Genomic DNA, 11,482 nt, shown 5'->3' with positions numbered 1-11,482 from the left:
AGTCACTGTGATGCATATCTGAAAGTGATCTTAGTGGCAGGCTGAACGATCCGAAATCCACATTATAGATGCAAATTCTGATATCCACTTTCTTTTTGTGCGAACACTGTCTAATCTGAACCTGACATTGTTTTAATCCTTGATAGTGGCTATGAACCACTGGTCACCTCAAAATTCTGTCTATTGGCAAGCTCTGCTTGCAGTTGCCTGTGTTGCCCTCATTCTCAGTATCCCTGAACAACTCAGCAGTCAGCACAACTCATTTACACTCCTTGTGTTCCTACATTCTCTTTAAGTGCATTTGGGCCTGCCTATACTGATTGGATACTTTGGCATCCCAAATATGTTATGATCACCATTCATTCTGTGTTGCTGTAGTATTCACATTTGGGTGTCTGTATATGAATTGGATACCTTGCCGTCCTAAGTATTTTATTACCATTCCAATCAATTTAATCTGAGGAAATTTCAGTACCAGTTCCGTTCCCTTGTTATTTTAACAGTTTCGCTCTCAGATAATGATCTATGTAGTGTTGGTAACAGGGACTTGCTTACAGCACGAGCAATGACTGCTCCAAGAGAACGTGCAAGGTTGGAGTACCTTAATTCGCAGGAGCCAGGAGATGCATCACAGGCCAGTGCTTTTGATATTGTGGATAGGCTGCTAGTAGAAGATGACATGGAAGCTTCTCAGACAATAACCGTTGAGCAGATAAGTGCGACAAAGTCACCTCCCACTTTAGGCTCAAAAGTAGCTCAGTTCTTGGCTAAAAGGGTTGACCACAGCTACCCACTTGAGAAGGCAGCTGTTTTTGACTGGTTGGATACTCCCAACCTTGATGACTGCATAAGTGGTAACATTTCCAGGGAAAATCCAAGAGTTCATGTCAAAAATCGTTTGGACTCCCAGGGATGTGGTGGCTATGGATCAGGTACCAGGGCTGGGGCCATGCTAGAATGTATTGATGAGGACTTGGGCATGAACTATCTGAAGAAACCAGAACCAGTTGGTGCTACTGAAGATTCATATGCAGCATATGATATTGGGCCAAACACTCAAATGGCAGCTGAAGCGATGGAAGCACTGTTCAATGGACCAACTGTCAGTTCTGATGTCAGGGAGCATGAACACTTGGAAAACACTTTGGGAAAAGAAAACAAAGTGGATACAATTTGCTCAGTAAACTTGCTAGTTCAAGAGCAAAAGCTAGCCTGCTTACCTCAGAGCTCAGGGGGAATGACATCGCAACTCAAGCAACTCAAGGTAGACCACATGGGAAGACCAAGGGGTGAAAGTTCAATCCCTTTGACGAATTGTCCCAGTAAGTCAAAAACAAGGAGGAATGCAAAACAGATGACCGGGAAAGCAAAAAGAAGCACGGAGAGTCGGGTTTCAAGAGGAGCCATAAATGATGAGGTGTCAGATGTAATCATGGGATCTGGTGCAGAGGGACCAAACAGTCCCTGTTTATTAGGTAAAAATGCTGTAATCCACCCTAAAAGAAAGAGAACATATACATTTACCTCAGGAAGCTCAAAAGTTGGGTTCAAGAAAGCTACCAGATCAAGTGCAGACAGAGCCGAAACTACCGAAGTAACAGAGTTACCAAGAGCAAAACCAGCAAGCGTATTTGATCCTGATACCATAAAAGGCATGAAATTGACCCACAAGTCTTCTTCAGGTAATCTTAAAGCATCAGCTACAACAACTCGGAGCAAGGTGAAAGGAGTTCAGAAAGAAGCTTCGGATACCAGTCAGCTTGAAAGAACACTAAGCGCTGAACTGAAAAAACAATCAACATCTGAACAGAAAGTCAGTGACTCTTGTTTGGCGAATAGAGTACCACTGAGAGAGTTAAGAAGCACAGAGCCCCAATCTAAGGCACATACATCAAAGAAGCCACTGAAAAGAGGCCTTCTGAAATCACCAGCTTCCAGAGAGCTTGCTAGTCTTTTTCGGAGTGAAGCATCTCCGGTTCTGCAATCAAGCAGGCGAAGAAGGAGAAATATGTCCACAGTCTGTGTTCTGTTCAGCCAAAGCATGGACAGCGAAACCATCAAAGATCAAACAAAGGTAGTTCATTTCATCATCTGCATATACTATACACAAGTAACTGAAGATAGCTTGATGTTCCTCACCTTTTCAATTTTTTTGGACATTGACAGATATTGATGCACTTCGGATTACCAGTGGCAACAACTATTTCAGAGGCTACACACTTCGTTGCTGAAAAGTTTGCTCGTACAAGGAACATGCTAGAAGCAATGGCCATGGGCATACCTGTAGTCACACCATCATGGCTTGAGTGCTGTGGAGAAGCAAGGTGCTTCATTGATGAGAAAAAATACATAATGAGGGATACAAAGAAGGAAAAGGAGCTACGCTTCAGCATGCCCGTCTCACTAAGCCAAGCCTGCAAAAAGCCACTGTTAGAGGTTAGTGTCTAATTTTTTAGCATTGAAATTTCTGATCAAATCAAAATAGGAAAAAATAAATAGTGGCAGAGGACAATTGTATAATCATAATATCTTAGAAAATTTATTGTGATGTTCATTTATCCCTGAAATCCATTGTAGGGTAGAAGAGTACTAATCACGCGAAATGCTAAGCCTAGCAAGGAGCTTCTGAAATGTTTAGTAGTGGCAGCTGGTGGCAAGGTATGCAACTGGTTATCCTACATCCTTATCTTCCAAAGAAATTGGTTATCCTACGACTATCCATGACAATGTCCCTTCTCTGTTGGTAGTGATCCGCATGATGTTTTGGTTTGCAGTAAAATTTATATTACCCTTTGTTGCATTCATTTCTTAGTGTCAGTTGGCTTCTCCACTGTCTTCCAGTGTGAGTTTAATGTTCGAATAGATATACTAATTTTTCGATCTGATGAATTGTCCAAGTGAGTAATTTTTTATCAATTTTTGGCTTGTTATGTAAATTGCACCAAACATTCTGAGACCTTATGATTGCATTGCAGAATAAAAAGAAATCTGTAAGCTACAGAAGTATGCTACAGAGCCAAATTGCAACCCTGTATCTGCTACTTGTAACATTGTGTTGTTACCTGTGTTGAATTCTGTTTTCTTGACTTGGTTCTTTCCTCTTGATGTGCACCTGTGTTGCGATGAATTGATTGATTGCCAGTTTATTTTTTTCACTGCTGTCATGGATACAATTGAAGGTCTTCTAGACATCATTATCGTTTTTTATTAACTTGCTTTTATGCTGATTATGTTTGCTGGCTTGTCAGCTATTGGAGAGGATCACAGTGTCTATGATGAAGAATAAGAATTTGGAAGGAGCCTTTGTAATCTCTTGTGAACAAGACGGCAACATCTGTTTACCGTTCATTAAGAATGGTATTTACCAATACACTGGCGCCACATGCCTTTTGTTCTCTAAGTTATTTCTTCTGTGCTTTCTCCATGTCTCAAATTTATGGATCAATTCTGTAATTCTCTGTTGCCACTGTTGCAGGTTTGGGAGTGTTCGACTCGGAGCTTTTGCTGAATGGTATTGTGGTCCAGAAGCTAGAGTTTGAAAGGTATGCTGCCCTGGCGCTCCTCTGATCCTAGTACAGTTTCTGTTTTATGAAGAGCCAACTGAACTGAACATCTGCGTGTTTATTGCAGGTACCGCCTTTCCCATGATAAAATGTGAAGCTTCTGCGAGGTCCGGGCCACTGACCTGCAATATAATGAACACTTCACTCCGTAAATATGTCCACGCTCTCCTGTAGTTACTGATGTGATCCCATGAACACACTTCTTTTTGCTAGTAGAAGCGAAACTCAACCTGTTCGCACAATCATGAGATGTGCCATTACTCGAACGGCACATGTTGTGAATTCTGCTTGATGATGCTTTCCGCATAGCTTGGATCGTGTAAGGATTTAATTACGTGGTGAACATGTTGATCATGAAGCAGCAAGGGGTGTTTTTTCCTTGTGTTTTTCTTCTTTTTTGTTAGGTCGGCACGCACATCCACACACCACAGCAGTGACAAGCCCACAACCACACAGCTGTGCGAAGCAACCAAGCACCAAGTATTCCCTAGCTCATTTCTCTTGCCTTGCCTTTGTCATTCAGGGGATATCTCATGCTTTCCTAGGGTGTAGGCAACATCGGTTTGAAGCACACAGCTGTTCTATCATGATTGGAGTGAATGTATGGATCTTAAAGGCGTGAGACATTACTTTTTACTAGGATGGCAGGCAGCGGCGCGCCCAAGTGGCCTACTCCCTCCGTTCCAAAATAGATGACCCAACTTTGTACTAACTTTGTACTAATTTTAGTACAAAGTTGGGTTATTTATTTTGGAACGGACCGAGTAACAGCAAGGTACAAAGTTGCCAGTTGCCACAATGGTCCTTCCAATCCCCCTCTGCTCGGCCAACAAACAACGCCTTCTTGGCCGCTAGTGCTTCGGCACGCATAGCTTGACTCGCTTGGTTCAGATGTCCAGCGGCAGCAAAAAACCAGGTCACCTTCATCATCACCAGCTGCTGTCCCCACCCTCCTTCTCAAGTGCTTGTTGTGTAAGCTCCATCACAATTTATCACGACTTATTCCTCCGGGGCGGGATCCATTTGTAGCTAGTGCTTGGGCCTTCAGTTATGCATGTTTTATTTCGGCCTTTCCACTCAGTAGCATGCTGCCTGATAAGAAACTGCAGCTTCTCTGTTCGTCTGCATTTTTGTTGTGATTCTCGTTGTTTCTCGCGGACGACCAGCACCACAACAACATGCACCACCCCTGTCCGTTGTCGATCCTACGGAAGTGCAACGAGACGTACATCCTCCATCTCCAAAGCACGCCACAGATTACCTCCTTGGAGTTGAAAAATAGATGTCAGCCATCTTCAAACAGCCTTCTGCATACAGTGCATCTGGTAATTTGTGCCCCAGCCTCCACATGAAATGGTTCACCTCAGCCGTTTCTGCTCCAGTGCTCCCCCCTGGGCTGAACGCGAGGTGGAAAAACACATCGACGGCCAGGATGAACCAAAAACGGTTCATAACGAGGGGCACGATCGTCTTTGTTGCCCTCGCGTATAGCCGTCGAGGAGCTCTGAGAGGCCCGTACGGGCCCGGTTAGATTGTATGCCCGGCCGTATATGTATTTGTTTGTATACGGCGGCCTTTCGTGCACGCGTGAAGCCGCCCGCGCGTGGGGCAGCACGTGTCACTGGTAGTTGCCAAAACTGTCCCATCATATAAATGTGGACGGCAACCACCACCGGCCGCATCGCCCACCATTTCCCCCCGCCGCATCGTCTCCCTCTCTCCACTCCCCACTCCCCACTCCCTCTCCTCTCCAACCTCCTCGTCTCCCTCACCGCATCCTCTCCATCGCCATGGCGGACGCAGGAGGCGAGCGCCCCGATTGCGGCGCGGATCTGGTGGAGCAGGCGCGGCAGGTCGCTGCGGGCACCTTTGTGAGGGGGCGTGCCGACGTCCAGCGTGGTGCTCCCTCCGCTGGAGATCTGGAGAAGGCGCGGGCGGGCTGCAGCGGCGCGGTCCAGCCAGATGCGCCCGTTGTGGCGATCTCCGGCGAGGCGCAGAAGGTGGAGGCGGGCTCTGGCGAGGCGCATAAGGTGGGGGCGGGCTCTGGCGAGGCGCACGAGGTGGAGAAGGTGGAGGACGGCTCCGGCGAGGAGGAGGCGGAGCAGAAGGTATCTGCTTATCACTTTTAGTTGGTAGTTTTTAGATTGTAGGGTTTGTGGCCAGAACTTTGTTTGGTCAGATTTGTTGGAGGTAGGGTTTTCTCTGCATTAGGGTTTTTTTGTATTTGATTCGTGCAAGAATGATGGACCACATATGATTATTAGATTAGGTTAGAAGTAGCCGGATTGAGGGATGGGGTTTTTTCAGATGCTTATTAGATTAGTAGTGGATTTTTTTTGCAATTCTTTAGGTGTTTGGCTTGAGGATTAGACGATGGACTAGTCAAATATATACTTCTCTATTGGTTTGGGTTGGTGCCTGCTTTAGTTCTTTGGCTTGATGATTAATTAAATGGATGCTTAGTTCTAGGGATTATGCCTGTCATAGTTGCAATTCTTAGATGCTTGATTGATGCATGTTGTCATAGTTGCAGTTATTTGATGCTTGATTGATGCCTGTCAGGCAGAGGCTATGAGATGGGTTGTGCATGGCCTTGTGTTTTTGGAAATTGTCTACCTGAGGTGATTAGATGGTGCATTAGTTTGGTTGTAAATATAGTGAAGGATGTGCTCATGTAATGGGTGTTGTCATGTTAATCAAAAAGAGCTTCTCAAGGATTGGATTTGTTTGTGTTGGATTGGGGCTTCTAAAGGAGAGGGGAAGTGTGCTCGAGGGGAAGGGGCAGCCTATGCTTATTTAGTTTGGGTTAGTAGTGGAATTTTGCCGTTGCTTCAGAGATATTTACAGCATTGAACATCCTCTGCAATGCCGTTGCTTCAGAGATAAAAGCATTTTGGGGTTTTTTCAGATACTTATTAGATTAGTAGTGAAATTTTTGCTTGTTAGATTTTAAATAATATGAGGTTAAATACCTTATTTAAGGGGGAATTTAAGGTCAGATAGATTTCATATGATTATTAGATCTGTAGTTCAATGCTGCTGACATTTATGATTATTTGATTTGATCTGTGGTTCAATGATACTGGATGGAAACATATTTGATTTGGAATGCATTAATTTTGATGTGCCAATGAATTGATTTAGATGATACAAGATTCATCTATAATATAATTTGTTGTTGTTTAGGTAAGTAATGATATTTTAGATGTTTATTGGAGATGTATGCATTTATAGTTGAAGTTGTACCTAATTAACTACTGCATTATGTTAATATGTGTAGGAGCTTTCCTGCATATATTATCCCAAAAACAGTAATTTGTGCATATAAAATTTGTAGTTGGCTTCTGTAATTAGTATATACTATATGTAAAGTGTGAAGTAAACATTCCAAGGCAGGATCCTAGCAACAAAATATACTATATGTTTCCATTAAGTAGTGTGTGTGTGTGTGGGGGGGGGGGTGGAATTCCCTCAAAAGAAAAGTGTTGGGTCAATCCAGGGAATGTCAAGAATCCAGCTTGCATTTTCGTTAGCATTTATGAAGGAAATCATTTGTCTGTTGATTGATTGCTTAGATTCTGTATTTATAAGGAAAGCATTTGGTCACTTGCAACATACCAATGTGGTTCACATTCACAATTTTGTTTGTAATGACATTCTGTGAACTGCAATTCAATTCATTGTAATTGATGTGCTTGTTTGACAATATAGCAGGAGGAGGAGGAGGATCTTGTGGGCAACAAGAGGAAGTGGGACAAGACTGGGTTCTACCCAGATGACTCTGATGAAGATCAGCCGTACGAGGTAAGGCCTAGTTGAAATGTTTTTTGTGCACTGAGTTAGTATTACGTGTTTATAGTTTTTGAATGCATAATGTATTAAAGTCAGTCATTAATGTGTGCAGTATGAATCTGGAGATGATGTGGACGAGGGGAACGTCGAGTCCTTTGAAGAGAAGGAGGTGTTGAAGATCAGGGCCCAAGGACCCGCGTATGTACCACAACTCGAGGACTGAAAAGTGCCGCTGCCCCTACTGCAGCAAGCCCAAGCCCAGGTCTGGGTTATTGGAGCATCTGATGGAACATTGTGATACGTCTCCAACGTATCTATAATTTTTGATTGTTCCATGCTATTATATTATGTGTTTTGGATGTTTATGGGCTTTATTATCCACTTTTATATTATTTTTTGGGACTAACCTATTAACCCAGAGCTTAGTGCCAGTTTCTGTTTTTACCTTGTTTTAGAATATCGCAGAAAAGGAAAATCAAACGGAGTCCAATTGACCTGAAACTTCACGGAACTTATTTTTGGAAGGAAAGCAACCTAATGGACTTGGAGTGCACGTCAGGAAAGAAACGAGGGAGCCATGAGGTAGGGGGGCGCGCCCACCCCCCTCGAGGGCCCCTCGTGCCCCCCCTGATGTACTTCTTCCGCCTATATATCTCCATATACCCTACAACTTCCGAGGAGCATAATAGATCGGGAGTTCCGCCGCCAGAAGCCTCCGTAGCCACCGAAAACCAATCTAGACCCGTTCCGGCACCCTGCCGGAGGGGGAATCCCTCTCCGGTGGCCATCTTCATCATCCCGGTGCTCTTCATGACGAGGAGGCAGTAGTTCTCCCTCGGGGCTGAGGGTATGTACCAGTAGCTATGTGTTTGATATCTCTCTCTCTCTTGTGTTCTTGAGGTGATACGATCTTGATGTATCGCGAGCTTTGCTATTATATTTGGATCCTATGATGTTTTCTCCCCCCTCTACTCTCTTGTAATGATTTGAGTTTTCCCTTTGAAGTTATCTTATCGGATTGAGTCTTTAAAGATTTGAGAACACTTGATGTATGTCTTGCCGTGCGTATCTGTGGTGACAGTGGGATACCATGTGATTCACTTGATGTATGTTTTGGTGATCAACTTGCGGGTTCCGCCCATGAACCTATGCATAGGGGTTGGCACACGTTTTCGTCGTGATTCTTCGGTAGGAACTTTGGGGCACTCTTTGAGGTTCTATGTGTTGGTTGAATAGATGAATCTGAGATTGTGTGATGCATATCATATAATCATACCCACGGATACTTGAGGTGACATTGGAGTATCTAGGTGACATTAGGGTTTTGGTTGATTTGTGTCTTAAGGTGTTATTCTAGTACGAACTCTAGGGCTGTTTGTGACACTTATAGGAATAGCCCAACGGATTGATTGGAAAGAATAACTTTGAGGTGGTTTCGTACCCTACCATAATCTCTTCGTTTGTTCTCCGCTATTTGTGACTTTGGAGTGACTCTTTGTTGCATGTTGAGGGATAGTTATATGGTCCAGTTATGTTATTATTGTTGAGGGAACTTACACTAGTGAAACTATGAACCCTAGGCCTTGTTTCCTACACTACTAGGAAAAGGGCTATAGATAGGATTGACACTAATGGCGCACCAGGGAAGTAGTGCACCACTACTATATACTAATGGCGCACCAGTTAGTGATGTGCCATTAGTGTGGAAGACACTAATGGCGCACCAGAAAATAGGTGCGCCACTAGTGATAATTTTTTTTTCATTTTTACATACATACTAATGGCGCATCCTACCGAAGTGCGCCATTACTAGTTCTAACTAGTAATGGCGCACCAGATAGGGAGTGCGCCAGTACTGAAATTTTTTTATTCTTTTTTTTGCAAAACTACTAATGGCGCACCGCCTCACAGTGTGCCATTACTATTAATGGCGCACCCTGTAAAAGTGCGCCATTAGTATATATATATATATATATATATATATATATATTTTACTTTTCTGCAAAATTACTAATGGCGCACCAACTGCAGGTGCGCCATTAGTAACCAAGGTTACTAATGGCGCATTTGCAGGTGGTGCGCCATTGGTAACCTGGGACCCCAACAAGATATTTTGGACAGCCACACCTACCCACTCACTTTCCCCACTTTATTCCCTCCACCTCCTTCTCCAAGCTTTCGGCTGCCTCCTCCTCACCTCATTTCCACCATAGATTCATCAAAATTAAGTGGTGAAATTACCTTTTTTTGATAGGTAAGTAAGGGGAAAGCTATCTTCATGATTTAGATATACTTTTTTTCTCCCTAACTCGCTCCAACAACGTGCACATGCACTTTTTGTGGCCTAGCTAGATCTATGTATGTTTATGGTGTTGCATGTGTTTGTGGTGTTGCATATATGTTTGTGTTTGCAGGTACCGGTATTTGAAATGCGATAGTTGCCAATATTTTGCCGGAATGTTGATTCATTTCCGTTTCGGCGAGAATTTTGGCACTATGCATTCTTTTTGGTCCTATTTTTAGGGAAGGTCATGCCAAATTTTTTCTTGGTTCTAAAATATCGTTTTGCTCTACCCCGCAGGCGACCATGGTCCGCACGATGACCGAAGGCATCGTGAATAGGTTTTTGAGCTCCGCGAAGGCCGAGATGCTTCAAAAGAACGAGACGGAGATAAGATGTCCGTGTCGAAGATGCAAGCTGAAGAGCCTTATTGCGGACCCGGATTCCGGGCAGGTGCGAGACCACCTGCTCTTGCGTGGTTTCATGGATGGCTATCGGTGGCAAGGTGATGAAGATGACTATGAAGTCGTCCATGGGGGCCGGGCAAGAAATGAGGAAGGGCAACAAGACAAGTACCACCGCGGCAAGGGCGGGCGAGAAGACGAAGAATCTCCAGGACATGATCACGATGGTGATGCTGTACACAGTCATCATGTAGAAGATGTCGTACATGATGATGAGGAAGATCAAGACGAAGGGCATGATCATGAAGATGAAGATGCCGGAGCAGACGACGATGGAGGCTGGGTGCAGGACCCTCATATTCAAGAGCTGCTTCTCAAGCAGACGGATAATGCAAGAGCTGCCGCCCGAGAGAAAGCCAAGCTGGATCAACTGGAGATAGTCGCGGTTACTCCATTGTATGAAGGATGCAGGCCCGAGGATACCCGCCTGAAAGTAACGCTCATGGCTCTGGAGATGAAGGTAAAACACAAAATGACCGACGCATGCTTCGACGAGAACATGTCATTCTGGCACGAACGTCTTCCCAAGGGGAACAAGTGCCCGACCAGTTTCGAGGAGGCGAAGAAAATCGTGTGTCCTCTGGATTTACTGCACGTGAAATACCATGTGTGCATGAACAATTGCATCATTTATCGGGACGAGCACGAGGAGTCTACCATATGTCCGGTGTGCGGCGTCACTCGATACAAGAAGAGGAAGAAAGCTCCTCGAAAATCGGTGTGGTACTTTCTGATCACTCCTCGTCTGCAGCGGTATTTCACGGACCCTAAGGTAGCAAAGCTCATGCGTTGGCACACGGATAGGGAGGAGAAGAAGCGGGAAGATGACGGAAATGATCCGGAGATAAATAAAAAATACAAGATGCTGAGTCACCCTAAGGATGCGAGCCAGTGGCAAGCGTTGAACTTCGAATACCCAAAATTTGGGAAGGATCCAAGGAACATCGTGCTGGGCGCGAGCACCGATGGAGTCAATCCGTTTGGCAGCCAGAGAAGCACACATAGCACCTGGCCTGTGTTTGTGTGGATGTACAACCTTCCCCCCTAGTTGTGCATGAAGAGGAAGTACATTCACATGAGTATGCTAATTGAAGGGCCGAAACAACCAGGGAACGACATCAATCTGTATCTGGGGCTGCTGAAAGAGGAGCTAGACATGCTGTGGAAAATGCCAGCCAATACGTGGGACGCCACAGAGAAAGAATATTTCTCTATGAGAGCCGCACTGCTCACGACGGTGCACGACTATCTCGGTTACGGATATCTCGCGGGGCAGGTAGTCCACGAATTTTCTGGATGCGTAAGGTGCATGGATGACACAACGTATCGCCAGCTAGATAGAGATCCCGGGTCTTCGAAAACCGTGTTCATGGGACATCGAA

At 44.6% G+C, this 11,482-nt stretch overlaps 1 protein-coding gene across 1 annotated transcript; it reads left to right on the top strand.

The window, feature by feature from the left end:
- Positions 1-520: 520 nt before the first annotated feature.
- LOC125526726 (mediator of DNA damage checkpoint protein 1-like) lies at positions 521-3,919 on the top strand. The gene is made up of 6 exons (XM_048691365.1): positions 521-2,074; positions 2,167-2,436; positions 2,578-2,658; positions 3,249-3,357; positions 3,476-3,542; positions 3,631-3,919. Exons 1-6 carry the CDS (start codon positions 566-568, stop codon positions 3,656-3,658), a joined length of 2,064 nt encoding a protein of 687 aa, XP_048547322.1. The 5' UTR covers positions 521-565; the 3' UTR covers positions 3,659-3,919.
- The last annotated feature ends 7,563 nt before the right edge of the window (positions 3,920-11,482 follow it).

This window comes from Triticum urartu, unplaced genomic scaffold (genome assembly GCF_003073215.2).
Source record: "Triticum urartu cultivar G1812 unplaced genomic scaffold, Tu2.1 TuUngrouped_contig_1583, whole genome shotgun sequence".
NCBI classification, from domain to species: Eukaryota; Viridiplantae; Streptophyta; class Magnoliopsida; order Poales; family Poaceae; genus Triticum; species Triticum urartu.
The sequence above is the reverse complement of the archived record's forward strand: the minus strand, read 5'-3'. Positions and strand labels throughout refer to the sequence as shown.

Bases quoted from the DNA above. Each gene is read 5' to 3' on its own strand.
- LOC125526726 (XM_048691365.1), top strand. From the start codon at position 566: ATGACTGCTCCAAGAGAACGTGCAAGGTTGGAGTACCTTAATTCGCAG. The intron at 3,358-3,475 runs GTATTTACCAAT...CCACTGTTGCAG, and splicing joins TTTACCGTTCATTAAGAATG to GTTTGGGAGTGTTCGACTCG. The intron at 3,543-3,630 runs GTATGCTGCCCT...TGTTTATTGCAG, and splicing joins CAGAAGCTAGAGTTTGAAAG to GTACCGCCTTTCCCATGATA.